The sequence below is a fragment of the Chiroxiphia lanceolata genome, chromosome 15 (assembly GCF_009829145.1).
Source record: "Chiroxiphia lanceolata isolate bChiLan1 chromosome 15, bChiLan1.pri, whole genome shotgun sequence".
NCBI lineage: Eukaryota > Metazoa > Chordata > Aves > Passeriformes > Pipridae > Chiroxiphia > Chiroxiphia lanceolata.
In genome coordinates, this window is record NC_045651.1 from 8139684 (window position 1) to 8167442 (window position 27759).

Genomic DNA, 27759 nt, shown 5'->3' on the forward strand with positions numbered 1-27759 from the left:
ATAAATCACTGCACTGAAAAACAAGATACAGGCTCCAAGGTGAAGCACTATCCTGCAGGATGCTCCAGGATTTCCTGATGGCCACTAGAGAACATCAAAGGAGTTTAAGCAGCACCGAGAGCCAGATCCAGGTGCCAAAGCTGATCAGGGATGAACATCTAAAGTGTTCAAAAAAATATGTAGGTGTGGCTCTTGGGGACATGGATTAGTCACGGCCTTGGCAGTGCTGGGATAACAGTTGAACTTTATGATGTCAGAGGGCCTTTCCAGCCTAAATGATTCCATGATTCTACCTTGACTTGCAGAGAGTATAGCTGCTAATCACAAACTCTTTCACCAAAAATAATTCTGGCAGCCTCTTAACCACAAAAACTGCAAAGCTGGTAGGGTGACTCTTGCCTCAAGTGCAAGGAAACATCTATTCTTCTGCCAGGAAGAACAAGAGACATGAACCTTGAACTTGAGGAGGAAGGACCAGGTTCCTGTTGTTCAGCTGGAGCAATTAATTGCATGTGTACCAAGAGAAGCCAAACAGGGAAACACACACATGCTGGTCATGGAAAGTCAGTACAAAGCCAGTGCCACTGGCTGGAACTGGTGGGACAGCCTTAGAGAGAGGAGGTGACCCCATCCCCTCCATCACAAAGCAGAGCTGGTGGCTGCAGACCATGGCTATGCCCCATATCCATCTGTGAAGCTCAGTACAGCAGGAATGAGCCTCCAAGCATGGATCCAGTGTGGACAATAGACCATCAAGTCCCCATCAGGCTGGGGCCCCAGTAAACCATAAGGAAGATGCTGCAGTGCAGCATCAAAGTGATGTTGGGCATCATTAGGGAAATTTTCTTCTCATGCTGCAACAGAAGCAAAGCTCAGACCTCTGTCTTTTCCCTTTTTTTTGGTAGTATCTTATCATCCAAGAGCTCATTAGCAAGGAATTCCTCATGCTGTTTATTTTCCATTTGTCCATATGTTCCCCACAAGCTCAGCATCATCTCTGTTTTAAGTTTATACTTAGCAGCAGTAATTGGAAGGGATGAACAAAGGCATGAAGGAAGGCAACACACGCACAAACAAACTGCCCAGATGTTTTGGATTCCTGCATTTCCCCAAGAAGCAGGATCCTTAGCGTTTTGATCATGTCATCACAGTACAGAGCTACAGCTCAGAACACAACTGGCTCCTCTCTCCTGACTCCTGGTCACAGAGACAGGAATTCAAGTCACCATGAGCGACCCAAATCTGCTCATAACACAACAGAAAGCAAAAACCTGGGATGTGCCTGTTCAGCACCAATGCCTGCAGTGGGCTTGTCCCAGGGACAGATTGAGCTTCAGACTTTAAAAATTCAGGACAAAGCAAAACTCCTCAATTCACACAATCTGCTCCCTAAGCAGACCAAGAGCTCACCTGACTCTGCAAGCATCATTTGAGCATTTTGTTATTTCATGTGCTTGTTTCCCCTGAAGTTTTATGTACATTAGAAATCAATTTAAACTTAACCAAAATAAATCAGCTTTAATAATGACAAGAGAAAGGGGAATGGCCTTAAAATGAAAGAAAATAAGGTAGATTTAGATGAGGTGTTAGGAAGAAATTCTTCCCTGTGAGAGTGGTGAGGCCCTGGCACAGGTTGCCCAAAGAAGCTGTGGCTGCCCCATCCCTGGAAGTGTCCAAGGCCAGTTTGGATGGGGCTCGGAGCAACCTGGTCTAGTGGAGGGTGTCCTTGCCCATGGCATGAGGGTGGAACAAGATGAGATTTAAAGTCCCTTCCAGCCCCAGCCAACCTGTCATTCTATACATCATGAAACATGGCTTTGCACTAGTTAAATTAAAGTGGTGTTTGTTTGCTCGTAGATAAGGCCTTGGTTTTCAATGCAGTTATTGCAAAACATGGGACAACCCTGAGATACTCTACAGAATGGAAAGAATTAAAAAGAAAATATCCTGGTAGTTGTGCAAGGTCCAAGGAGCTGTGGACAGTGAGAACTACTGAATGAGGGGATGGCATTGACATTCCAGTTCCCAGTCTTCCCTTCCATTCAGAACACAGCAGCGAGAACAGGAGGGAAGATTAATGAGAGGAAAAACTGTGACCACAGCAAATAGAGTGACTCATGCCCACTCCATGGTCTTCATTTCTAATCTGGAATAGTAATTTTCCGCTGGACCAGATTAAATATATTTCTCCTCCTACTGAACCCATGGCCAACCACTGCCTGGGTGAAACCAGCCTCAAAATTATTCCAGCTCTGCCCCAGCCATGCACCAGGAACACAGGCTAGGGACAGGGAAAAAGAAAGCACAGCAAAGAAATCCCTCCTGTTCCCTATGGTTCCAAAAGGCAACAGTCTCCTCCAAACCACTGCTGCAGGATGGCAAGAATCAGCAGGATACACAGAATTAATTAAAGGGAGAGCACTAAAAGCAGACTAAAGACTGGAAATGATGTTCTAAAGCACAACTCACATTAAGATCGGAAGGGGAACTTCCCAATTTGATGGCAGAAAGCAATTTACTTCAATTAGCAGAGACATAACCAGAGCACTTGCTTAATAGGAGTATTGCATCTCCAAAAAAAAGCAGCTCCCCTAATTGCATCCCTTGGCATTTCTGTGCTTCCACAGCTCATTTTGGGAGAGATGGGGTGAAAGAACCCCTTGGTCCTTTCTTTTCAAATCTCCTGGGATCTGAACCCTGTCCCAATGAGGAGGACACATGCTGGGCCAAAGAGAAGATGGTCGAGGGGAAAGGCAGCAGGAAGAACCTTTCTCTGCCTCCTCCTCCTCCCAGCAGAGCCCTGCCTGCTCTCTCCTGCTGTCAGCTGGCTCAGGCTCTGCTAAAGTATGGATGAGTCATTCCCAGCAGCTTCAGGAAGTTTGGGCCTGTAAAGTGCTTCTTCCTCCCTGTTTCCAGCTGGGAGGTTTGGGGTGATAGATCTGGATCATCTGATTAAAGCCTGTCTACAAACCAGCAGTGCCAAGGACAAGGGGCTCTGACACCCACCCCCACCTGCTCCCCACATCTCTGCCCTGTGAGACAACCTGGCCCCAGGTTTATCCTGGGTGCTTTGGGGCCACTTTATGTCCTTTGAGCTGCTGATTGAGAAGGCTGTAAAATTCCTCCAAGAAATCAGGAGCTTTTTCTCTAAACAAACTAAAACCAACAAGATGATGACACCAACATAAACACCCACAAAATGTAGGAATTAAGCACAAGGACCTCATCCAAAAGCCCCAGTACAGAGTTTTGCATCTCACATCATGAGAAACCATCCCCTAGGAGATATTTAAAACCAAAACACCTGCCCATGCCAAGCAGCAGCCCCGTGGCAACCGGGTAACCCCTTTGGGACTGGGCAGCCCCTGTCCAGGGCTCACTGCCCAACCACCAAACCACCCTGGCACCAACAAACAGCACCAGGGTCCTTGCTCTCCAACCCCAATGCCCTGTAAGTCCTGGGCCATGGAAACAGTGGCTGGACAAGGTGGGACTGTCACTGCCTCACTGTGCCAGCACTTCTGCTTGTGCCTCAGCTCCTTGTCCTAGGGAACAGCAAGGATACAATCCCCTGAAATGTGCTTCCCACTCTCTGATAAAAGTGCTCCAGCGTATTCCACTAAATCACTTTACCTAATCAGTGCAAGATCCAACTTATCTCTCTCCTCTGAAAACTGGAAGAGAATTTACCCTTCCAGACTTTGCTACTCTCCTGTGCCCAGCCCCAGGTCTGACCCTGAAGCCAAGGGCCAGTTTGAGGAGGGACCAGTCCAGTCCCATCAAAAGCTACACCACCCAAACCAGCTCCCACACGAAGGGACAAATCTCACAGTGTTCCATGTCAGCTAGAGGATTTTGTGTTGCTCTCACTTACCTCTGTGTGAGGTGCAGAAATCAAGCAGTAACTCAGGCATGTCCTTACACGAACCAGGAGCACATCCTATGGCAAAGGATGATGCTGATGCAGGTTTCAGCTTAGTTGGGGTCCTGGAGCAGGACGTAGAGGAGACGGTTTTCTCCCAGGTAAGGCTCCCACGACCTGTTGCAAGCACAGAAGCCCCAGAACAAACAACACCCAGCTGTGGCCAGGGCTTTTGAACACCCCTGTGGGAGGGGTGATTGCAGATACATCACACCTGCCCACAGGCTCCAGCCAGAGCTGCTGCCCTGGGAGCACTGTGGGGCTCAGGTGCAGTGGCTGCAGCTGATGCCTTTCAGCTGTGACACAGCATGGCCTCCTAGGGCATCCTGCAGCATGGTATGGCAGGGCATAGCATGGCATGGCACAGCATCCTGCAGCATGGCACAGTCTCCCATGGCACTGCATGGCCTCATGTGGCAGCACCACTCTTAAACTGTTTCCATTTTCATCCCATCCCTGGAAGTGTTCAAGGGAGGTTGGACGTGGCTTGGAACAACCTGGTCTAGTGGAAGGTGTCCCTGCCCATGGTAGGGGGTGGAACAAGATGAGCTTTAACGTCCCTTCCCTTCCAACCCAAATCATTCTGGGATTCTATGAATTTTTAGCTGCTCCATGTTCCCACTGGAAGTGTCAAAGCCAGTGGCAGGAGTCACATCTGCAGCTGCCCACCAGCCCCTGCACCACACCGTTCTCCTTTTGGCACCGGAGCCTCCCTCAAAGAGGCAGTGGAAGGGCACCCTCAGCTCCTCCATCCCCTGACACCCACAGCAGGATCAGCTGTTTTGGGGCAGGATGATGCTGCACAGGGGGAGCCACATGTCACAACCCCGATGGAGCAGCTGGGGCAGCAGCTGCCTCACTGCCAGCCCAGGACCTGGTTTGTCCATCCCATGCAGGAGTGTTTGGCAAATGACCACTGCGGCAACCTCGGGGCAGCCCCAACTTCCAGCCGGCCACAGCACAGGGGCTGTCTTGGCATGGAAAAAAACCCTCCAAATGAAACCCAGGGCACAGCACAGTAACCCACCCAGACCCCTTGAATCGGTACAACGTGTGAGAGTGGGATGGCAGAGAGAGGAGCAGGAACAAAGATCCCAAAAATACTAAAATGGCACAATCTTTAGGCAAAAGTTACAGGAGGCATTGCGACAGACAGGCAGCATGTGGCAGGGAGGGACGGCCCCACACCCGCTGCATCCCGGGGCTGTTGCACATCTGCAGCCCCTTTGCTTTCCTTTTTTCTTTTTTTTTTTTTTTTCCTCCTCCCAGATCACTTTAAAGGTCCAGCTTAGGGCATAATTAGCAAAGCAGTTAAAGTGGCGACCTGGCGAGGGCAGTGACCTCCGGCGGTGGCAGGAAGCAGCAGCGGTGGGTGGGCTGGGGGGGCACAACACCCGCCGGGCGCCCAGGAATCAGCACTGGGTTGTTAAAAGCTCCTTCTCCAACCCCCATCACAGCCTCAGTGCCTTCATCTGCTCAAAGAAAGCGGGCATTTTGGTGCAATTGTGATGCTGAGCACCCATCCCACAGGCTGCACCAGCATCACTTGCTCATGCGCAAGATGTCCCATCCTCCCTCCATCCCCAGCTGGGCAGCACCAGTGGCAACCCATCACCCACAGCCAGGAACTGCCCCACCATCAGTCATGCCCCAGCACCAACATGTGCCCATTGTGTCCCAGCTGACCCTCAGCACTGGCTGTTGGGCCCATGGGACCGTGTTCCCACTCAGGGCTGTCTGTGGCTGCCGCGCTCCCTTATCACCACCGCGACCTTTGCTGGTCGCAGATTAGGGGCTGGAGCCGGTTGGATTTGTTTGATTTCTGTTGATGGTTATTAGGCAGAGGAAGTGCCAGAAGGGATTTTGACCTCGAGTTTAAACCTATTCCAATTAGAGCCACTCAGCCTTTAATTACTGCGCTCCGGCCACTTCGGTTAAAGCAACAACAAAAACAAACACAAAATCTGGTCAAAGATGGGTTTTTCTTCCCATTGTTCTCCAATCTGCCACCTACTTTGTCCATGTGCTATGTGATAGTGATGTGGGGCATTTTGGCCCACCAAGCCCCTAGTGCTGCCTCCAGACCCAGTGGTGACACTGCTCCAGGACGATGCCCACAGGCAGGAGTCACACTGCCCTCACCCACCACCTCACACACCACCCACCAGTGCCCAAAGGATGCTCCAAGGACCATCTCCTGGTGCCCAGGTGGCTCCAGTGAAAAACACCTGAGGTTACAGTTCAGTGGCCCATTAGAGCTCACTGAGGGGTGATGGATATTTTGGAAACACCGATTTCCTACTTGGCATAGCTTCTATTAAGTCAATTTTTTTTAAAAAGCAAGTCCACAGCACTGTTGTACTTCACTGCACTTGGCCCTGGGACGTGGACTGTGTTTCACTCCCTGGGACACGGTGCACTTTGACTCCTGGCACGGACCCTTCCTTAAACTCCAAAGCCTGGGCAGAGATCCCTGCCTTTTGCTTTATTGTTATATCCATTGCTATGACGTTTTATTAACATATTTTAAGTTTAGCAAAATGGGGCTTGTGTCCATGTAAGTCCTATGATTCGAAATCAGTTTCTAGGATACATTCTGTGATTGATTTATTACATATGGTGACTAAGCCCTTGTGTTATGGTAATTCCCTTCCCTGACGGGCTTTTGTTTATTCCACAGAAATTTCAGAAAAAAAAGGTAGAATGGAAATCCTCATCCTGATCAGCACAGCATCTCCATCCTGAGCTGAAATGGGATGGGGTAACAGCCCAGCTGAGCAACCAGTTGGAGCAATGAATGGATTTGGGCATTCAGAGGACCTGGGGGGAGAACAACAACCCTACCAGTACCTACTGTGTTATGTTTTATTTGATTAATAACAGGTATCACCACTAAAACAGCCCTTGTAAATGTTCCATGTTCAAGGAGTTTTTAAATAGGTTCCTTAATCCAACTGCTACTGGTTTTGGAATATTGTATGTATTTTCAAACACATTTGTTTCTCTTTCCTTCCCATGAAAGTAATGCCATCTTTTAAACACGAGGCAATGAAAACAACAGTAGGTACTATGAAAACTTAACTCTGTAACATAAAAAGACGGCACCAATTCCCACAGCCCCCCTGGGCATGGGCTGAATGGGCTGAGCTTCTGACTGAGTTATGTTTTCTGGCCTTCTCAGGTGTTTCCCACCAGCCCCTGCTCCAGGATCTCCGGCTGTCCCCTTGGCCATCACACGGATCTGAGAGGAGCAGAGTGCACCAACCCCAAGGAGAGGTCACAGCAATCCAGCCCGTGAATCACTTCCACTAATGAAGCCACTGAACATGAGTCAGTCTTTGGCTTTGTGTGGCCAAGGCACAAAGTGTTTAATTCATTGGAGCGTTTCTCTTGTGAGAAACGACTTCTGCAGTAAAGCCTAAGGGTTTAGAGAAATCATTCCTAAATCCAGCAATATTTATCAACTTCTTGGAAATATAACTGCATTAGCTGCAGCAAGAGGAGAGGGGGAAACATCTGTTTTAAGTAACTGGGAAGTCTCCCATGGACTGGTTTTATTTCTCAGCGTAATCCTCTCTTTCACATGGATGACCTGGACAATTAGCACCGATCTTTCCACTGGAGCTCCCACTGGAACAGGCAGAAGAGCACCAACAATGGGCAGATCCCACTCCTTTCCTCTGTGGTGCTCCTACCTTCTCCATAGGCACATTTGATTTTCTCCAGAACATGCTGTTCTCCCTTTAGCTGAGCCTTCTCCCCTTGGGTTCCTTTTTTTCTTTCATGGGAACTGGAAATAAGATCTCAAGATGTGCTTCCTACTGATTTGGCTTGGAAATGACCTTAAAGCTCATCCAGTTTCAAACCCCTGCAGGGACACCTTCCACTATCCCAGGTTGTTCCAAGCCCCATCCAAGTGGCCTTGAACACTTCCAGAGATGTGGCAGCCACAGCTTCTCTGGGTAATGTGTGCCAGTGCCTCACCACCCTCACAAGGAAGAATTTCTACCCAGTATCCCATCTGCCCTCTGTCAGTTTAAAGCAATTCCCCCTTTTCCTGTCACTCCAGGGCCTTGTCAATAGCCTCGTGGCTGTCTGAGCTCTCTTCCCACCATGGCACAGACACTCCACAGGTGTGTCTGCCCTCAAAGCCTCCATCCCCCCACCTGGCTGACAAGGTGCTAGCAAGAAGGCCAAAGGCATGGTCACTGCAGGTGACCACAGACCTGCCACGTAGGTCATGTAAAGTGGCCGAGCTGTCACAGACCCAAAATAACTACTTGAGTTTGGAGTTGGTGTCAACACACACCAAACCAAACGTGGCTTCTCCAGATCCCGCCACCCACCCATCCCTCCAGGTGCTCCCAGAACCACTGTCTGTGGAGGAACATGGAGCTGTAGGTGTCTGCAGCTTCAGGCCACCGAAGGAGGAGAAACAGGAATGCCAAATATTCCAGTTCTCTGAATATACAAGCCCAAATAAGGCCTAGATGCCAGGAGAGCAACCACAAGGCTGATCGACCAAGTTTGGGCAAATGTGATTCAGAGCTCCCCAGTGCTGCAGATTTTGCCTTGCAGGATAAAATGCCTAATTCTGTATTCACTTACTCCTGTTTGAAGAGAAATCTGTGGAAACTCCATCTGTGTCTGTCAGCCCCAACTGCTTGTTTGTGGGGACTGTGCATTTGAGATGTTCAGCCATGAACCAAAACCAGAGTTTCTCAAGGCAGGTAAGTCATGAAACTACCAAAAAATCCAAGAAACCCTCCAAAACTGAGTTGCCATTTCCTGAGAGGCTGGTATTGCTTGGTTACAAAAAAGAAAATGGACACATTGAAGTGGAGGTCTGTATTACACCTCCTGTGGAAAAGTGATGGAATTCCCCCAGACAATCTGCACTTGTCATCGATAACCCGGTACAATAACGAATCAAAAGTCAATTAAACACTGTCCTACAGCAAAAATTGCTACAGAAGTGACATTTATTAACGTTCTGCTGTATTTACAGGTTGAACATAGTAAAATTCCAAAGTGAGTTACCACTTGGCAGAAAGCACAGGAGTGCACATTAAATCTACATTTCGGACGCATCAGTCTCTGCTAACACAAATTATAAAAGCAGGAATTACAGGTATGTTAGGAATTGTCTCAAAAGTCCCAAGCCAAAGGAAAAAAAAGGCCTTTGTTTTGCAAGATAATTTTTTATACAAAGTTGCAATGTGATCTTTCAGTTTTACACTACCGAAGTGTTCCATGAAAACCCCCAGAGAGCCCAAAAAAGTAGGTAGTGCGAAAGGAAAGTTTAGGACAACACCGAGAATATACACTGTTAAAAATTAATACTTGTGCCACCTCTAAGTAATCCTCCCTCCTCTGACACCTTGGAACCTGGACCACAGCGACGCCTTTTCCTCCACAGGCAGCACAGGTGCTGCTGGATGGCAGGTGTGCAGCCACCGTGGTGCTGTCGCTTCAGCTTTTGAGATCATCCCTTCGCCGCCGGCGCGCACGGCTGGACAGGACAGGACAGGACATGGTGGATGCGGGCTGGACAGGACCTGGTGTGTGGGGGCTGTACAGACATGGTGTACACGGGCTGGACAGGACAGGGTGTATGCAGGGTACACGGACTGGACAGGACACTGCGCACACAGGCTGTACAGGATGTGGTGTTACACGGGCTGTACAGCACATGGTGTTATGTGGGCTGTACAGGACACTGTGTACAGAGGATGTACAGGACACAGTGTACGTGGGCTGTACAGGACATGGCCTTACGTGGGTTGTACAGGACATGGCACACATGGGCTGTACAGGCCTGTACAGGACATGGTGTTACGCTGGCTGTACAGGACACAGAGCACAGGGGCTGTACAGGACATGGCACATGTGGGCTGTACAGGACACAGAGCACACGGGCTGTACAGGACATGGTGTACACGGGCTGAAGAGGATACAGTGCACACAGGCTGTACAGCACATGGCACATGTGGGCTGTACAGGACACAGAGCACACGGGCTGTACAGGACATGGTACACACGGGCTGAACAGGCTGTGGCACAACTGGATTGTACAGGACACAGTGTTACACAGGACACTGTACATGGGCTGTAAAGGACACGGTGTGACACAGCCTGTACAGGACACGGTGTACAAGGGCTGTACAGGACGTGATGTTACACAGGTTGTATAAGAGACTCACACAGGCTGTGCAGGACATGGTGTTCCACAGGCTGTACAGGACATGGTGTTCCACAGGCTGTACAGGATGTGGCACACGGCACACACGGGCTGTACAGCACACACAGAGCCCAAGCAGCTCCCAGGCTGGAGGAGGAAATAAAGCAAGCCTGGCCCCTGCTGGCTCCGGGGACGGCTCATGCTACCAAATCACAACAAACTATCGCTGTAAGGCTTTATTAGCACGTCACAGACTCGACTGCAATAGCTGTTTCAAACATTAGCCACTAATGATTCAACAATTACAGAATTCTGCGTTAATTATTAAAATTGTACACCTAAAAACAAATAGAAAGAAATGCTTCTCCTTTTTTCTTTTTCCAACAGTACTTTTATTTATTTATTTTAAAGCAGGTGATTATTTTTTCTTCTGCTCCAGAGCCTTGATTCACTTCCTGCAGGTGTCCTGCTGCTTCTTGGGGGGGAATTCACTAATGCAGGAAGACATTTGCCAGAAAACATCTGTCGGAGAAGGATATTGAACACCGAAACTATAGTCAGAGTGTTATTTTGGAAAACAGAAGGATGTCGTTCACACAGAGCACAGGATGTCTAAAGACTTATGAAGTATCTCAGCACACAATGGCACGACTCCAGCAAAGTGCTCAGGAGTCTGTGCATATTTTATGGGATAATGCCAGGATCACGTCCATTATTGCACACACAGGTGGAATAGTGAACAGCAGCTTCCCATTGGATTCATTTCACCAGGCTGTATTTTATGGTTTGCACTAATTACTCCCCTCCTAATTTTCTAAAAATGATTCCTGCTCTAACATTAAAATGCTCACTCACCATGCCCTTCTCATCGTGCCCCTCAGAAGAAATCTCATCTTCAGAACAAGAATACACTAAAAATCAAGTCTTTTGCGGTTTCCTCACTCAGAATTTAGGATTAAACATTTATTTTCAGCGGAATTGCCAAAGTTGTAATATTTATTAATTATTCTGCACATTTATCTCAGTATATCAAAAAGAGAAGATGCTTTTTGAAAACTCTAAAATGACACATAAATAAGAATTTAAACACTTTACACCTCCATCCTCACAAGCAAGGAGTGAAGCAAGGTCTCTAAAATTGTAATTTCAAATTCCAAACACAGGAAAAGTCTGTGCAACAAGAAATCATACAGTTCCCTCAATAAATGGAAAAAGAAGTTTTGGTAAAGAAGCAAAACTTTAAAAAAAATGTTCAGTGAGGCAAACTACAGATGATAAAGCTGATTTTAAACGCTCACACTATGTGACCATACAACTGGGGCAAATAAACCCTCTGGTGACTCAGCAGGAATCAGAGAGGATATTACAAATCCTGGAGGAGGTCATAAACCAGAACTTTGTTAAACAGAACTCAAACCCGTAAATAAATTGACTGAACTATTTTTACACACTATCACCAGTGGAAAACACTGCACAAAGGCTGTTTTGTGCTGCAGGTTCTCCTTACAGACTAGAAATGAAGCAGAATCTTAGGCAATTTGCAGTTCCTAATAAAAGGAAAGTGCATTTGGAAAATCAAGGCTCAGTTTTAAAATTTGAACAATTTAATGGCCCCCAATTTGAAGCGGGGGTTGGTTTGGTTTCTTTATACCACTGGCCCAGCTGCAATTTCTTCTGTCTTGGGGAAATGGGAGTGTTATTACCATATTTCTAAAGGGAGCATCGTGTTGCATTCCCCAGCTGGGAAGCAACCTATTCCAGGATTTCCTTCCCCTCAGGGAGGGACAGTTAATGCCAGGCCATTATCTGCTGTGAGCAGGAAATTATGCTACAAGGGTTCAGCTACTTAAGCCTCCTCCTTTAAAGCCCCATTAAGGCAGCAAGGCTGAAGTTCAGCATTAAAGCAAAAGACTTGCAGGCACTCAGGTTTCTGAAAGATGCTCAGGTAGGACAGTGTGTTCAGGTGGGAGGGGTTTTTGGAGAGCAAAGATGTGCAAGAGTGTAATTTCTTCAGGAACTTGGCAGCAATTTCAAACAGCAGGCAGAATTCAGACAAATTGCTCTTTCTGTGCCAAAAGCCAAAGGCACTGGCACCTCCCTTTAACAACATTTTGTGACCTTTCCTCATGTTTAGGACACACCACGTGTTTCAAGCATGTGATTAATTCTGAAAGACACATTTGCCAAACACAGTGCAATACACCAAGGGGCAAGACTGTTCTTGCAATATCTAGTCATGGAATTAAATGAATATACAATTCCTCACAGTAAAAACTCAAGGAGAAATGTCAAGTATTCCTCTGCTCCCCATCAAGTCACAGACACAAGAGCTGGGTATGGGATACCAGGAAACAATTATTCCCTGCTGCCTTGTGTTCTAAAAATATTAAAGCAAAGAAAAGTCTAGCCTAAAAATGTTTCTACATAGAGTTAAAAACAAAGCAGAACAAATTCAGGAAAGCAGAAAGTTTACCTTTAGTAAATAAAGAGAACTCTGGTTCTGGGGAGAGTGGAAAAAGTGTCTGGCATCTTCCTAACCTTTGCATAATTAATAAATCCTCTGAGAAACAGCAGAAAACCTGGAGGGAAAAGACATTTGTCCAGTTAACATAGTGTTGCTTCTTCAGTGAGAGAGGGAACAGTTGAACTCCCCATTACTAGTACGGAGGGACCTCATCCCTGGGATGCACAAGAGCTGATTACATACAATAATTATTGTTGGTAGCAATGACATCTAATCTTTCCATTTCAGGTAATTTCAAAACCAAACTTCCCTTGGGCAATCACAAAATTTTTGACTACAAATGAGATCCAGTCACTCCCAAAGCAGGATAAAGAAATTAAAACCAGGAAAACAACAACCTACACTTCCATTTAAGATGTAAAACAGATACAGTATCAGTTACAAGCACTGTTCTTTTCTTTACCTCTTCTGGATGATAATCAGGATGCTGCCACCAAGAAATGGCAGCAGAAGGACAGTGCTTACTTGACTTTAAAACCTGAAGGCATTTAGTAAGATGAGTATGAGGGTGACAATTCAGCTGACATCTACACACACACACACATATTTAATAGCCAGGACAGCTGTGCTCACAAAATCCTAACTGCACTTACAGAGTTTTTAAGCATCTTCCCCTGCAAACACTCACCTAGTACAAGGAAGACCCACCAAAGCCAATACTGACCATCAAAGTAACCGGGAAAATAGGTGGAGAACTGAAAACCAACCAAACAAAAAAGATAAAGGTTAGAGCACATGGAAATTTCTGAATCCAAATCTATTCCCACTAATTTCAGCAATAACCAGACCAACACTGCACACAGGAGACCACATGGAATGCTGCATTTCACCAACTGCACAGACTGCAGGGAACAAGTTACCTCCACAAACTGTTATTTATTGGTTTCCTATACACACCACATCAACTCTAACAAGGGGAACGGGACAGATTCAATACCCAGCCATAATCTCTAGCAATCAGTTGAGCACAAGGGCACTACTGGGCAAATATTCCTATTTTAACTTGTGTCCTTGATGCTCATAAACCACAGTTGCAATTTCTGAAAGGGATGACCAGGCTTGCAGCAGTGCACCATGTTCATTACACTGTAAGGTTGGATGGTATAGCCATTGAAAACGAAATCCCAGATCTGTGGAACCCTCTGACATGATTTTCTATTGGGAAAATTACTGCCTATTGAATGAAAGGCACCAACACTATTAGAGCACTGAAGTTCACTGTGCCAGTGGAAAATACAGTATCATTTCTTTGTTATTATTCTATTCAAGTCTAAGAACCTAACAAAATGTAAACTTGTTATCAAAGTTTAAATCAAATCCGCAGTTAATGTCACCTCTTTCTGTCACATCTCTTAATTCAGTAAACAGTTCTTAACACCACTGTTAAAAGATGGCCCCGAAAAGCTTCACTGTCTACAGAAAAAGTTAACAGATGCTGTATTTACAAATTAGAATTCCCAGCCCCAAAACATGAGGTATGAAGTGACAGCCTAACACTAATGCTCTCTACTTCTACTTATGCACAGCTAACGACATTCTTTGCCTGAAATTCAGCCTTTCAGCCTGGGATGTCTGTATGCCATCATTTCACGGACTCCAAGTAACTTCCTGATGGAAATATTTTCTCACAATCCCTCCAAAAATACACAGTTGAACAGAACGGCAGCTTCGTCCTGGTTCCCTCCTCTTGTGCCGCAGGGACTCCACACCAGAGGGCACCAGAGGGCTTCTCCCACTGCGACTCTCCTCATCAGCTATCCCACATTTTATAGAATTCATTTATTTCCACAGGAAAGCCTAAGGAAATGAGAGTGGAGAGGCACATCCCTGTGCTGATGGTAGGGCTGGCTTTACCTGGGTAAAGGTCTTACACAGATCAGATCATTGCTGCTGCTCAACACACAACCACATCCAATACAGCGGCTCTGCCAGAGAAAGCCACATTTAGAACAAACCTCAGAATGGTTTGGGTTGGAAGGGACCTTAAAGCTCATCTCTTCCCATCTCCCTGTCAAGGGCAGGGACACATTCCATTAGATCAGGTCACTCCAAGCCCTCTTCAGCCTGACCTTAAACACTTCCAGGGATGGAGCATCCACAACAAATACCTGAGTGTGCAATCTGTACTTTCTTTTACTACAATAATACTTCCAGCACAGAAGCAGGACAAAATTATGAAAAAGCTCTGTTCTTAGTGAATAAGTGGCTCAAAAATTATTTCATTTTTAAAAACTAAATTTATCACTAACTTCAACATAAGGGAGATAAAAACAAGCTGGCTGAAAAGAATATCAGTGTCTGTGCAGGTTGTTTTGCACCACACAACTTACCCTGACAATAAGGATCCACTTAATAAGAGACAGACCAAACCCAGAAATGGCCCCATATCGTCCTGCAGCTGAAGTAGTCAGACAGAAAGACAAGAAAAATCCAATCCAGTTGAAGAGGAATGCCACTGAAAAAGCAGGAGAAAAGAAGGAGGTCAAGCCACCTTTATATTCCAAGAGAAAAAAAATCATAAACACCTTGCACACAGTTTTTTCCTGGTGCTACATAAACATAAGTGTGACCCAAACTATTTTGTGTCACTGCTTCAGAAGAAATTCATTCCATCATGTACTTACTGAAGAAGGTGAGCATGAAAATGCCATCATTTCCTATCCTCAGCTGGTCAGTGTCATCAAAGTCATCCCGTGTCACAAAGTCATCATCCTGCAAATCAGAGGGAAACACCACATGGGGGGATTTAAGTCAGTCCAGTCCATACAGCAATCCCAGTTCTGCATGTGGTTCTTCAAGAAAGGGCTGGAATCCTAAATCTAAAAGGCTACAAATGCAAGCAGGAAAAAATTCCTGCTTCTCATCCTCAGATGATGCAGGGCACGAAATGTTATCTACATAATATGAAATTTATTTTTAACATAGTCAAGATCCAGCATGTCCTTCTCACTGTAAAGAATTCCTCTACTCATCAAAAAATTATCATCTCAGCAAGGAATTTGGCTTCTATGAAGAAGTACAATGTGTAGTGGACATCTAATGCTAGCAGGGATGGACAAAAGGGCTGAACAAGAGATAATGTTGAAAAAGCAAAAAGAAATAATTCTGACAGAATGGTTTTATCATCCTTGTATCAGCTACACTGACCTCCAGAAAAGTCAACTAAGTAAACAGCAGGAGTATCAAGGGTAGATATGCCAGACAGCTGAAGAATTAATCCTAAATCTTTTTAAAAACAGAAAACCAAAACCCAAAAACCAGTGACAGAGCACAGGACTACAGTACAGTCCCTCTGTCAGCTTGCCAAGCTAATCTGGATAGCACATGCTGGTATTACTGAGATGTCTGACATCATCACAGTGCTCACAGGAAAATTAAAAAGAAAAAAAAATAGCCACAGAGCTCTCAGGAGCGTGTAATATCACTGCCTCAGAAAGCTTAAAAAACACAGAAAAAACCCCCCAGCACAAAAGAAAAAAAGTCATGGCATGTGATGGGCAGGAGTTAAACAAGAAATTCTACCCTAGAAAAGCTGGGACACCCAGGCAGGCAGGTGCACTCACCCTCCCAGGAACCAAGGGAATGGTGGCCTCAGCCTTGGTTCTCTCTGCCTCGTCGTAAGTGGGCAGTGTGGTGGCCACGTTGTACGATGGCGGCTTCGGGAATCCTGACTCATCCTTGTAGTCAAAATAAGCTGCACAAAAAACAGTTACAGAGAAGGCAACTTGTCAGTTCCTTAAAAACACCATGTGGGGAATGAGAAGTGTTCTAGGTGACTTCAAACAACTCAGTGCCTCTCCTGTCCCCTCCCCACCCTTCCAGCCTCTTGCCATCCTGAAACATTAAGTGAAAAGGACGGGAGCACCTCATCTGATGTCAAGCAATCCACCGAACACTACCTGAACATGTCTGGCTGTACTTATGTTTAAAACAACACCACTTGCTGTGTGTCTCCTGATTTGGATACTCAGAAATAGTTGTATTTCCAGATCCAAGTAGTTATAAAGTGGTTATTAAAGTTATTAGTGACACGACAGGAGGATGAATCAGAAGTACAGTTCTTATGACCAAGTCCTTAGTTAGTGGAAAGTGCAGGAAGAGTGAATTCTTTAAACACTTTTAAGTAACAAGTCCTTTTGGGAAGGGACACAGCATCATCCAAATGCCAAATAATGAGAGGAGAACCACAAATCCTCATAGCTCTTTGATTTTTAACTGTCTTCAATTTACTGAGAACACTGTGAACTGTAACTTGAACACCACTTGATGGGATGACATCAGATGAACACAGCCAAAATGCATCTCCCAAACCACAGGTACCAACAAGGCTCTCTGGATCAATTCTGATCCCTGCAGCTTGGGAAGTGCCAGCCATCGACGAGGAGAGCAAGGAACAACAGCAGAGCAAGCCCAGCCCTTTCCTGGCAGGTAAATTACCTGTGTTCTCTGCAGAAATGCTGCTGTAGGGCGGAGGGGCATCGCTCACCACCGGTGCAGTCTCACCTGGCTCCTCTTCATTCTGCAGCTGAACAGACCCACAGACAGGAGGTTAAGGGGAGTTCTTGAGTGCTGTCACATCACCCCTGCAGCTTTAATTGCACACAGCAGACTCTTCTGGAAGGAGACTGTTCTGCAGCACCACGGGACACTGAGCAGCTGCTCGGCCTCCCTCCGAAGCACTCCCACTTGGAATGATCAATATGCCACCTAGGTTTTAATGTGTTTTTAAATCCTCTCGTCACACACCTGGACTCCAATAAAGCACAGCACACAGCTTTCCAGTACCTTTCCATTTCCCTGACACTTCCTTAGCTCCCACTGCTTAGGAGCTGCAGTTGCATGTGTTTTAGTCAAAGAAATACTGTGAGATACCCAACAAAAGACTCCATTGCTGCCTGTGGCTTTGCTAAGGAAGTGTTTTTCCATGGATACATTACATAATGATGCACGTAAGTATGAATCTTGCCATTTCCCTTCAACCTTTCACACTGCATGACTGAAAAGAAGATGGTTTATTTTGTGCACTGTGCTTCCCACAGGCTCTGTATAAATAACCACGGAGCTATCACGGGTACAGTGTCACTCGCACGAGGCAGGTGTGCCAGGCCGGCTTTGATCAGGGAAGCAGCAGTACCAGGCCAACAATTCAAAGCAGAACACACCAGAAATGAGGCTACAGCTGCCATCTCATTTTTAACTTCCCTCCATTTCTCATCATCTCAGCAGCAAAGTTGCTGAGGTTGCAGAACAACTCACCTCAAAAAAGCGTCTTGGGACTGAAGCACTGCCCTGAGCAGGAGGTACTGCCCTTGTTTGCAATCACCACTGAACAACATCTTCCTGAGCTTTCCCTCCTGCACATCCAGCCAATGCTCCTGAAACCATCCATGACATTTTGCCTTCTTTCCTTTGGAAAGATATGTTGTCATTCAAGTCCTTCCAGACCTAACGCAGGGGTTGAGGGAGTGGGGCTATGTTCTTATTTCACTTGTATGTCTTACCAGAGGAAAAAACCCTAAGCAGCTCACACTTCTAAAGGCAGACTTTGGATATACAACTGTTTTGGGTTTCTATTCCTTTTGTTGCCTAAGATCAAAGGTTACAGAATCCCAGGATTGTCTGGGTTGGAAGGAACATTAAAGCTCATCTCATTTCAACCCCCTGCCATGGGCAGGGACACCTTCCACTTAACCAGGCTGTTCCAAGCCCTGTCCGGCCTGGCCTTGAACACCTCCAGGGATAGGGCAGGCACACTTCTCTGGGCAACCTCTGCCAGTGAAAGTCTATAATCTATAGCCTGTTCCAGATCAGACCATATCCACGTCCTCTGTGAAAGTCTTGACTGGTGACAACATGAGTGATTCTCCTGGCAGGTCCAAGAGGTTGCCTGAGAGGGGAAAAGGGGAGGAAGCAACACTGGGAAGTGCTGGAAAAAAAATCAGGAGCGTTGTCCAGCTGTATCAAATCAACAGAGCATCACAGCCCCGCACTCTGATTCACCATCAGCTGGAGCTCACCCTGCTCATGTGACAACAAGCCGCCAGCCTCTCCCCCTTCACGTTTTCCAAACAGAAGAGGTAGGAAAAAATAAGGGTACTGATCAGCCCCAAGCTTTCTGGATAAGAACTCCTCACATGACACAAAGCTGAGCCACTTCCTTGAAGAAGGAGAAATTCAGTGATCCGGATGAAAATTTAATCCGTGTTACGCCAGGAGCAGCTGTGGCTGCCAGTGGGAGACATCCGAAACACTGGGCCCTGGCCAGATGTGAACCACAGCAAATAATCCCTCCCTGTGCCCTGGTAATGAGGACATGGGTGTGGAGGTGGCAGGACCTGCCTCACCTGCAGCTTTAATGAGCCTCAGGGCACGAAGCAATGACAGGAGTAGCTGCAGCAACTCCCACCACAGCAATGCATCTTCCTCTTCTCAAACCAGCTCACTCAGCGTGAGCCCTTTCCAGGAAACAAAAATGCCGTATTTTATAAACCCATGGCACTCAGCCATTACAAGAAAATGCAAACTAACTTGTGAAGTAATTGTCTATTAAAATATGCTTTAAAAATTAAAAAAAAAGAGACAGCACTACTGCAGAAATCCAAAACCAGCCTGCACAGAGCACAAGGGGCAACCAAAGGGACAGAGAAACACAGAGTTAAACTACTTGGTTCAGTCTCTCCCCAGAGAAGCTGTGAGTGCCCCATCCCTGGAAGTGTTCAAGGCCAGGCTGGATGGGGCTTAGAGCAACCTGAGATAGTGGAAGGTGTCCTTGCCCATGGCACAGCGTGGAACAAGATGATCTTTAAGGTCCCTTCCTACTCCAACCATTCTGTGACTCTTCCAGCTTTGCACTCTATGAATTTACAGAAAATGTTCCACTCTGCTTATTGTCAGTCTATCCATGAAAATCCCACACTTCTTGCCTTTTTTCCTTCTGCCTATGCAAGACCCAGTCTGTTTACAGAGGAGAAAAGGTTCTGGCACACCTGGGACACTCTGGAGACCACATGCCCTGTGTTACCTGCTCTCCAGGCGAGGGGGTGGCAGAAATTAAACCCCTCATGTCTGTAAGAAAGAAGACATGTACAACCTGAGAGCGCAGTCACCAAGGAGGGGGAAGGAAAGCACTACATGTGACAACACTGGAAGAGATGAAACAAAAGAGGACACAGATAACTGAGTGGAATATTAACTCCTACCACTGGTTCTTCTTTCAATAGTAAAAATACATGTTCTTCCACCAATGTCATGTGGGAGAAAGCAGCTGAATTCACTGCTGGCTTCAAACATCACTATTCAGGTAATGACACAAAAAATGCAGCTACTTTCTAAAGTTGAGCTCGAGGCTGTAGGAGGTTACAGTTATAAAAAACAGATTTTTCTTCTAATGGACAAGGTACACAAATGCCTTCCAGCCGTTTTAATGATTCCAGGCATCTAAAATTCAACTAAGTGCCTCTTAGCAGAGCAGGGAGGGTTCATGTGACAGGAAGAATGACTCATGAGGCCTTGCAGGGCCAGCAGTGCTGTGCTGCCCTGGCCTCCTGTGTCCCACCTGCCCTGTGCAGCTCCAGGTCCAGTCTCGGCTCCCAGGAATTCCCCTTTGGGCCACTCCTGAGGCTTCAGAATCTGGAAAACCTGGTTAAAGCAGTGTTTGACATCAGTCTGTTCAGCTGAGGCTGTGGGGTCATTCTTTCCTTGATTCACTGATGGATTTTAGCTTTTAAAGCAAGATTCTGATATATGTGGCAATACAACAGTCTTTACAGCCATGCATACAGTTATTAAAAACAATTTGGCTGTGATTGCTAAAACAACAGAAAGCTGCCTGACAGAACACCCAGAAATATTTATTTTCCAAAAACCAGCATCAGAAGCCTGGCACCGAGCAGGACATCACTTCTGGCTGCCACTTCCCCCTGAGTGAGACATATCCCATGCAAATACACACAGCACAGCAGCATGAAAGTTCAAACTGTTTGGAAATATTTCCATGTAAACTCTGAAGAAAGCATTTCCAATAAATATACTGGTTAATTCTTCCAAATTTCCTAAACTCAGCATATGGGCTGCTGACACAGTTTTGGATCTTTAAATTCCCCTTCCCCAAGTCCTTAGTCTGCATGTAAATATTTTTACTTTAAATCAGCATTTCTACAAGCTTGGCCTTAGCAATATATCACAGCAATGTGTTAAGTTAGCCATTTATCATCAATGTTTACTGTGTTCCAGTTCTTACTTTATGTTCTGGCACACTGGACAGAACTGCACAAAAATCCCACAGAGGAATTCTAGAGTGAAGACAACCCTCACCAGATCTCAGTTCTGTTGTTACTATGGTTTCTCCAAGATTATTAAAAAGGTAGATATTTAGGCTAATGACAGAAAGAAAATCAATATTTTTTTTTTACAGGGTGACAGGACTGACTTTTTCCAGAACTATGAAATCATAACCTTTGCAAGCCAAATGTTAAAATAAATAAATATCTAGAAATTTGTATTGCTACTAAACTTGACAGTATTCCAGCAAGGCACCAGCCTGCCCACAAAAAGGGTTGCACTCATTCCCATCACAACACTCCTGACTCTTCTCCTTGCCTTTTGGAAGCAAATTAAAGTTGCTGTCAACTCTGAAGAGAACTACTTTTATTGACTTATGCTTCACTTTAAATGCACCCCACTGAGAAATCCTGACTTTTGCCCAATGCTGTTGCAGATTCCTATAACTCAGTATCAGCTTATTAATCAGCAGGAATAATGATAAGCTACTAGACAAGCCAACCCACACCCATCAGCCCTCTCCTTGATGAGCAAATAACTGTTTTCTCCCATAGGCACTTCCAGCTGATTTCCTGGAGCAGTGCCAGCCCTGAGGAGCCTGTCTGCCCCAGCTCCCTGCACCCAGCACGAGGTGTGCTGAGCACTTCTTAGGTGACACATTTGGCAGCTGTGCTAAGCCAACCCTCCCCTGGCTTCTCCCTGCCCCGGGGAGATGCCAATGCTCCTGTCTGAGCTGTGCTGGGAAACCGCTTCTCCCCACGGCCCTGAGCAGAGCCTGGCTCTGGCGAGTGGCCTCCAAGGCCTGTGCCAACCTGAGATTTTCTTCATGGAAGGTGCTGTCAGGCATTGGAAGGGGCTGCCCAGGGAGGTGATGGATTCACCATCCCTGGAGGTGTTCAAGGAACGAGTGGACGTGGCACTCAGCGCTCTGGTCTGTTTGACAAGGTGGGGATCAGTCACAGGTTGGACTCGATCTTGGAAGAGTTTTCCAGCCTTGATGATTCTGTGATTCTGAAATACTCCTCCATTTTAATAAAGGACTGAAAACTGTGCCTCCACTTTTTCTCCCAAAAAACCACCTTTTTTTTCCCCCAGCTGGACCAGCTCCCTGGCGCACAGTGAGAACACGTGGAGCAGAAACCAGCAGGAACACCCACCTGAGGGGACGTCCGCAATGACCCTGGGAGCCACCAAGGTAAAAACACGAACCAAAACGTATTTTACATCTGTCAAAATACAACCTGTGCTCACAAGGATGCTGTTCTTCTCTGACTCACTGCAGCCAAGGGCCTGACAACAAAGAAATACTCCTCAGTCCTGGGAAACACGCTAATGTAATTCCCTCCTTTCTGTTCAAACAGGGAATTAGACCAGTCTGGACAGACTGTAAACAAGCACTTGGGCCAGCACAAACCTGCACCCATAGACTGGTCTTAGACTTGTGTGTTCAAGGTCTTCATATGGAAGAAGCAGGTTTTAATCTTAGATAGCTGTAACTAAATTTCTCACACTTAACAAAGCATAAGGCCTTCTGACAATATTCAGGATCAGATTAATATTTTTCTGAACATTAAGGCATCACAGAAAGAATTCTGGATCTTTTAAACATTTTAAAATATCACGTTTTTAAAAACTGTCATATGAAGAAAGTTAAAAAAAATCTGATCGTGCCATCATATACCAAATTTGAATATTTCACAAGAGGAAGGAACAGAATGCTTGGATACACCTTATTACTGAATTTTTCTCAGTAGTCCCAATGACAAAGGATCAGAATTCACACACGCAGAACTTTTCATACTTGCTTTCTGTATGGCTACTTTTAAGACATGATGCCAAACCCACTCAAAGAGGTACAGCATCCACTGGGAGCCACTTAACAACTCAAAGCCCTCAGAGATTGCTCCTACAGCTGCTTCCCAGTGGGTTTACTGAGTCCCACTGAACTTTAGTGAAGAGCAAAAAGGCAACAAAGAAGCCCAACTCAGAGTTCAACACAGTCCTGATGCCTGAGATAATATTTTATTTAAAAGTGTGCATGCAAAGCTATTTTCTCCTCTTACACAAGCTGTGAAGATGACACTGGACTGCTACTGCTTCCCTGCCTTTCCCACATCCTTTTGAGTTTTAGAGATGGAATTTGTTTTAATTCTATAATTACTTCTTCACATAGAATCACTAAAACCTTGTGAACTCACCTGACAGGTACTGTTGCCTACAGAGGTGGGAGTTTCAGAAGAAAACAACCAGACTTTAGTCACCTGAGCACAGCCCAGGCTGGACACGGGACAGCTTCATCACAACCCCAGAGCAGCAGTTCTGCAAGTGATTTTATGCCACAATTTTTTTTTAATCTTTACTGGTTTTTATGTCAATGGACACCTCCTTTTCTATTTAAAATAAATTAATAAATAACAGTGTAAACAACCTACTCTGGAAGTTTTCTTACCATTCTTATCTTTAGCCAGCACATCTGCACACTAAAAGTACCTCACTGAGGAAACAGACACAGACATCTCTAATTCTAACCACTGACATCAAAAGATTTGGTACATTCTTATTTTTTAGCTTTGATCTGTGTGCCCATCTCAGTTAAAAACTTAAGTACAAGCTTAAGGTAGCCACAAGGCAGCAACTAACACCTGCCTCCCTGTTCCACTCCAGCCTTCCCAGATATTAAGGAAGCATTATGGTCCTTCATGGATTTAAACTCTATTCCCATTCTATCTTCAGGAATTCTATCTTCTACAATTTCACTGAAAGAAAAACAAACAAATGGAAAAATCTTTCTTCCCCATTTTTCCCATAGCCACCTCCCTTTATGGAATGATTCATGATCCATGTAAGCCTTCAACAAGTGGAACAGGAAGAAATGGCACTTAAAAAGGAATGTGTCTTCATTATTTAACACTCCCACCATTTCCTAGGTGGGTTTACATTACTCATACACCTCACATTTATTTTCAAATGCTTCAAGTGAAAAGCAGACCTGGCTAACACAGAGTGTAAATAAACCTGTTAAAGCTGGGCTATTTTTTCCAGAATGGAGGGTAATTTCTATTCCGAGGATGAAATACAGTTCTGCCACTGAACTCACAATCCAGGGGCTATGCTCAAAAGGCTTTAAACCCCTAATTCCAACAAAATCCCTGTATAACTTTCCGAAAGGCAGGTCAAAATGACAACAGCCTCCCAGTGTCCCTTTGTGGGACACAGTGTACCTTTTTGGGACACAGCACTGCCTGGGACAACGGTTCCAGGGCAGGCTGCAGCCCTCCATCCTCCCAAACCTCTCCCACTCCCACCTCCACAAGCACAGCCCTGGCATCCAGCCTGCAGAGGAGGATCCAAATCCTGCTATCTGCCCTGGTCACCCTGCCCCAGCCCTGCTCCACATGGAAGGGGCCAGGGTAGCTGAAATCCCTTCTCCCGAGTTTTAGCTTTATTGTACATCAAGCTGCACTTCCTCAGTTCGTGAGCTCAGACTCGCATCGCCCAAAGCCACCATCGCAGGCTATTTTTTATCAGATTATCTAATGCCTGAATAAAGCCCAAGGTTAGAAAGTTGGCTTTGGAAAATAAATCAGTGAACAGCCCTTGAGCACTGCCCGCGTTGGGGAACGGACACAGGTTGTAAGTTCGTGGGAAAGGGGCTCCTGAGGGGCACAGCCCACACTTCCACCTTCCCAACCCCCATCCACAGGGCAGCACGGGCTGAGGAAGGGGTGGGTGAGGAAACACACAGGTTTCAAACTCGGTTATCTATTTCTGTTGTTCTCAGATCATCCTCACTAACTATCACCTTTTTTTCCTGAAAATACGGGCACTTGAAGAATCTTACATATTTGTACATGTTCAAATAGTGCCCACTCCTCACCAGTGCTGCTCCTACACACACAAGGATACACCAGTAACCCTTCCTGGAGCGAGGATACACGTTCCCAGCATGTTTGGACATTTACCTGTAGAGGAACCACCTATGAGTGTAACCAAACCCACTAATCCACTACATCCACCACCCGAAAAAAAAAAAACCAAGTTCTAAAATTCCTCCACTGCCTCATAATCCAATAAGTTAAAGGACTTAATGAGTTTGTTCTGAATTTCTCCAGGCTACCCCCACTTACTGGGTCCTGTATTCACCTCTAGCCCTTACAGTTATCACTTCACTATCAATCTGTCAACATTCATTATCATACATTCACAGACACAATAAGTTTCAAAATACGGAAGAAAAATAGATACATTCAAGGCTAGAGAGAGACACTCCCACTCTCTCATCTCCTCTTCATCTAAACCCCAACTCTGCATCTTTACAGCTTGCAGGGTTTTTCAGAGCAACACAAACATTAGGAGCCAGTTCAGCAATAAGACACCTCACAACACGAATACCTGGGTTCTGGCAGAGGGCAAGGAAAGAAAAGCAATTTCTAAAGAGCTACACAAAAGTGAATACATTTACATGTGAAAATCTGACTCTGTGCTCCAGTTACACCAGTCGCTTCACAGGCCTCCATTATCTGCTTGTCTTTAGCAGTGCAAATCCTCTGGCACAGCCTGGCTCCCTAATCTCCGCAGCACCACGCACGGCTACGCTCCACAGATGAGTCTGCTCTGTGTCTGTGAGGTGTGAGCAGGAGCTGGGCAAACAACAGCTTTACACAGCCCTCTTTAAGGAAACCAGGAGTGTATCAGCCAGGAACAGGGGGACCGAAGACCAAGGCAACAGGGTCCTTCAGCAATTCTGTCACCTATCCCCACGAGCTCCAGGCGATGGGACACACTGCTAGATCCCTTGGGAAAAGGCTTTTGTGAAGACACTTGTCAGGGTCGACAACAACGGCAGGACTGCGCCGAGAAAGGCGATTAGTGCAGAGACCTGGTTATTTGTCCCTACCAGTTCCAAGAACAACACAAAGAGATTTGCCATTGTAAGTGAACACATCTGTTTAGCACAGAACGACCAAAAAAAAAAAAAGGCCGAGTTTTACTTAATTTTCACATTTTCACCACGTAAAAACACAGAGACCTCCAGCTGTCAGATGAGACAAGTATTCCATCCCATGGGAGGGTGTATCTCGAACTCTTGACGAGAGCGAGCCTACTCACGCTGGAAATGCTACCGAGGAAAAGTCACAACACAGCGATTTACTGTGAGAACCTCGGTTCAGCAGGAGCGAGCTGCGCGTGCTGCTTTGAAGGATTTCTCCCTCACTTGAAGTAAGGAATTCTCCATGTCAGAAAGGCGCCGGCCAGAACTGGGTCACACCGGGGGGCCCAGCCGAGCCCCGACCCTTCCCGAGGGGCGGGCACTGCTGACAAACGGGAGGCAGGGAGGGAAGGACTACGCCGAATGCCCGAGGGAGCTCTGCAAGGCCAGCCCCTGGCCGGAGGGGTTTCAGAGGAGCCTACACATAAAAGGTGGAATAAAACTAACGGTGACCTCAGGCCGATGCGGAACGAGCCCGTTCGCCGCGGGTCCCGGTGGGGTTCGCTGACCCGCGGGGGGAAACGACCGGCGGGGACAGCGCCCTACGCCAAGGTCGGGACCCGCCCCGGGACAGGGCAAACACCCGGCCCGGCGCACACACCGGCCCTGAGACAGGGACAGCCGGCCCCGGGCACACCCGGCCCCGAGCACACCCGGCCCCGAGCCCGCGGGAAGCGGCTCCGCGGCCGAGCCCGGCCCGGCCCCACGGAGACCCGCGGCCTCCGCCCCGGGCGCCGCCGCCGGCACAGGCCGCGGGCCCAGCCCCGCTCCCGGCCCCGCCGCCCCGGGAGCCGCCCGGCCCCGGCCCCGGCCCGGCCCCGCCGCCCCTCACCTGCTGGTAGCGGCCGGTGCTGGGCTCGGCGGCCGCGGCCGCCATGGCGCTCCGGGCTCGGTGCGGGCGCTGCGCAGGCGGAGGCGGCGGCGGCCCGGTCGCTGCTCGCTGCGGGCTCCGCTCGCTCCCGCCCTCCCCGTCACGCTCGGCCGCACCGCCTCCCGCCCCGCCCGCCGGAGCCGCCCGGGGCCGCGGGCAGTGCTCGTGGGGGAACGGAATTACAGAATCACGGAATCTTTGCGGTTGGAAAAGACCTCTGAGATCACAGAGTCCAACCTGTGACCGACCCCCACCTTGTCAACCGGACCAGAGCATCGAGTGCCACGTCTAGTCGTTCCTTGGACACCTCCAGGGTTGGTGGCTCCTCCACCTCCCTGGGCAGCCCCTTCCAATGTCTGACAACCCTTTCCAAGACGAAACTCCTCCTGATGTCCGACCTGAACCTTCCCCGGCACAACTTGTGGCCATTTCCTCTTGTCCCTTGTTCCCCGGGAGCAGAGCCCGACTCCCACCTGGCTCCACGCTCCTGTCAGGGGTTTGGGGAGAATGAGAAGGTCTCCCCTGAGCCTCCTTTTCTCCAGGTTGAGCCCCCCCAGCTCCCTCACATGCTCCTCATATGACTGACTCTCCAGCCCCTTCCCCAGCTCCATTGCCCTTCCCTGGACACGCTCCAGCTCCTTAATGTCCTTTTTCTGTGAGGTGCCTCACCAGTGCCAAGTACAGGGGAAGAATCACTTCTCTGGTCCTGCTGCCACACTAATCCTGATACAGACCAGGTGCCATTGGCTCCTTGGCCTCCCGGACGCACCTGGGCTCCTGTTCAGCCGCTGTCGACCAGCATGCCCAGGTCCTTCTCTGCTGGGCTACTTTCCAAGCAGTTCACTCCAACCAGGATGGCTCCAGCGCAGCTCCACTGGGGCCCAGAGGGCAACCAGAACCCCTCGGAGCCAGCCCGGATTGCCAGAGGGACCTGGTGTGTCACTGCCCATGGGGATGCTACAGGCCAGCAGCATGGCCCCAGCACTGCGGG

General features: G+C 47.2%; 1 protein-coding gene across 1 annotated transcript; it reads right to left on the reverse strand.

Annotated features, from left to right (window-relative positions):
• Window positions 1–8886: 8886 nt before the first annotated feature.
• On the reverse strand, window positions 8887–26869 carry NDFIP1 (Nedd4 family interacting protein 1). Its single transcript, XM_032703094.1, has 8 exons — window positions 26730–26869; window positions 17065–17152; window positions 16191–16321; window positions 15252–15339; window positions 14958–15082; window positions 13256–13322; window positions 12577–12682; window positions 8887–10625 (listed from the first exon to the last, which is right to left on the reverse strand). The coding sequence occupies exons 1-7, from the start codon at window positions 26772–26774 to the stop codon at window positions 12579–12581; spliced, it is 648 nt and encodes a 215-aa protein (XP_032558985.1). The 5' UTR covers window positions 26775–26869; the 3' UTR covers window positions 8887–10625; window positions 12577–12578.
• Between the last annotated feature and the right edge of the window lie 890 nt (window positions 26870–27759).

Coding starts and splice junctions, on each gene's coding strand:
- NDFIP1 (XM_032703094.1), bottom strand. CDS start 26,774: ATGGCGGCCGCGGCCGCCGAGCCCAGCACCGGCCGCTACCAGCAG. Junction 13,323..14,957: donor AGTGGATCCTTATTGTCAGG/GTAAGTTGTGTG, acceptor GTTGGTTTTCAG/TTCTCCACCTATTTTCCCGG. Junction 12,683..13,255: donor GTGGGTCTTCCTTGTACTAG/GTGAGTGTTTGC, acceptor TTTTCCCTCCAG/GTTTTCTGCTGTTTCTCAGA.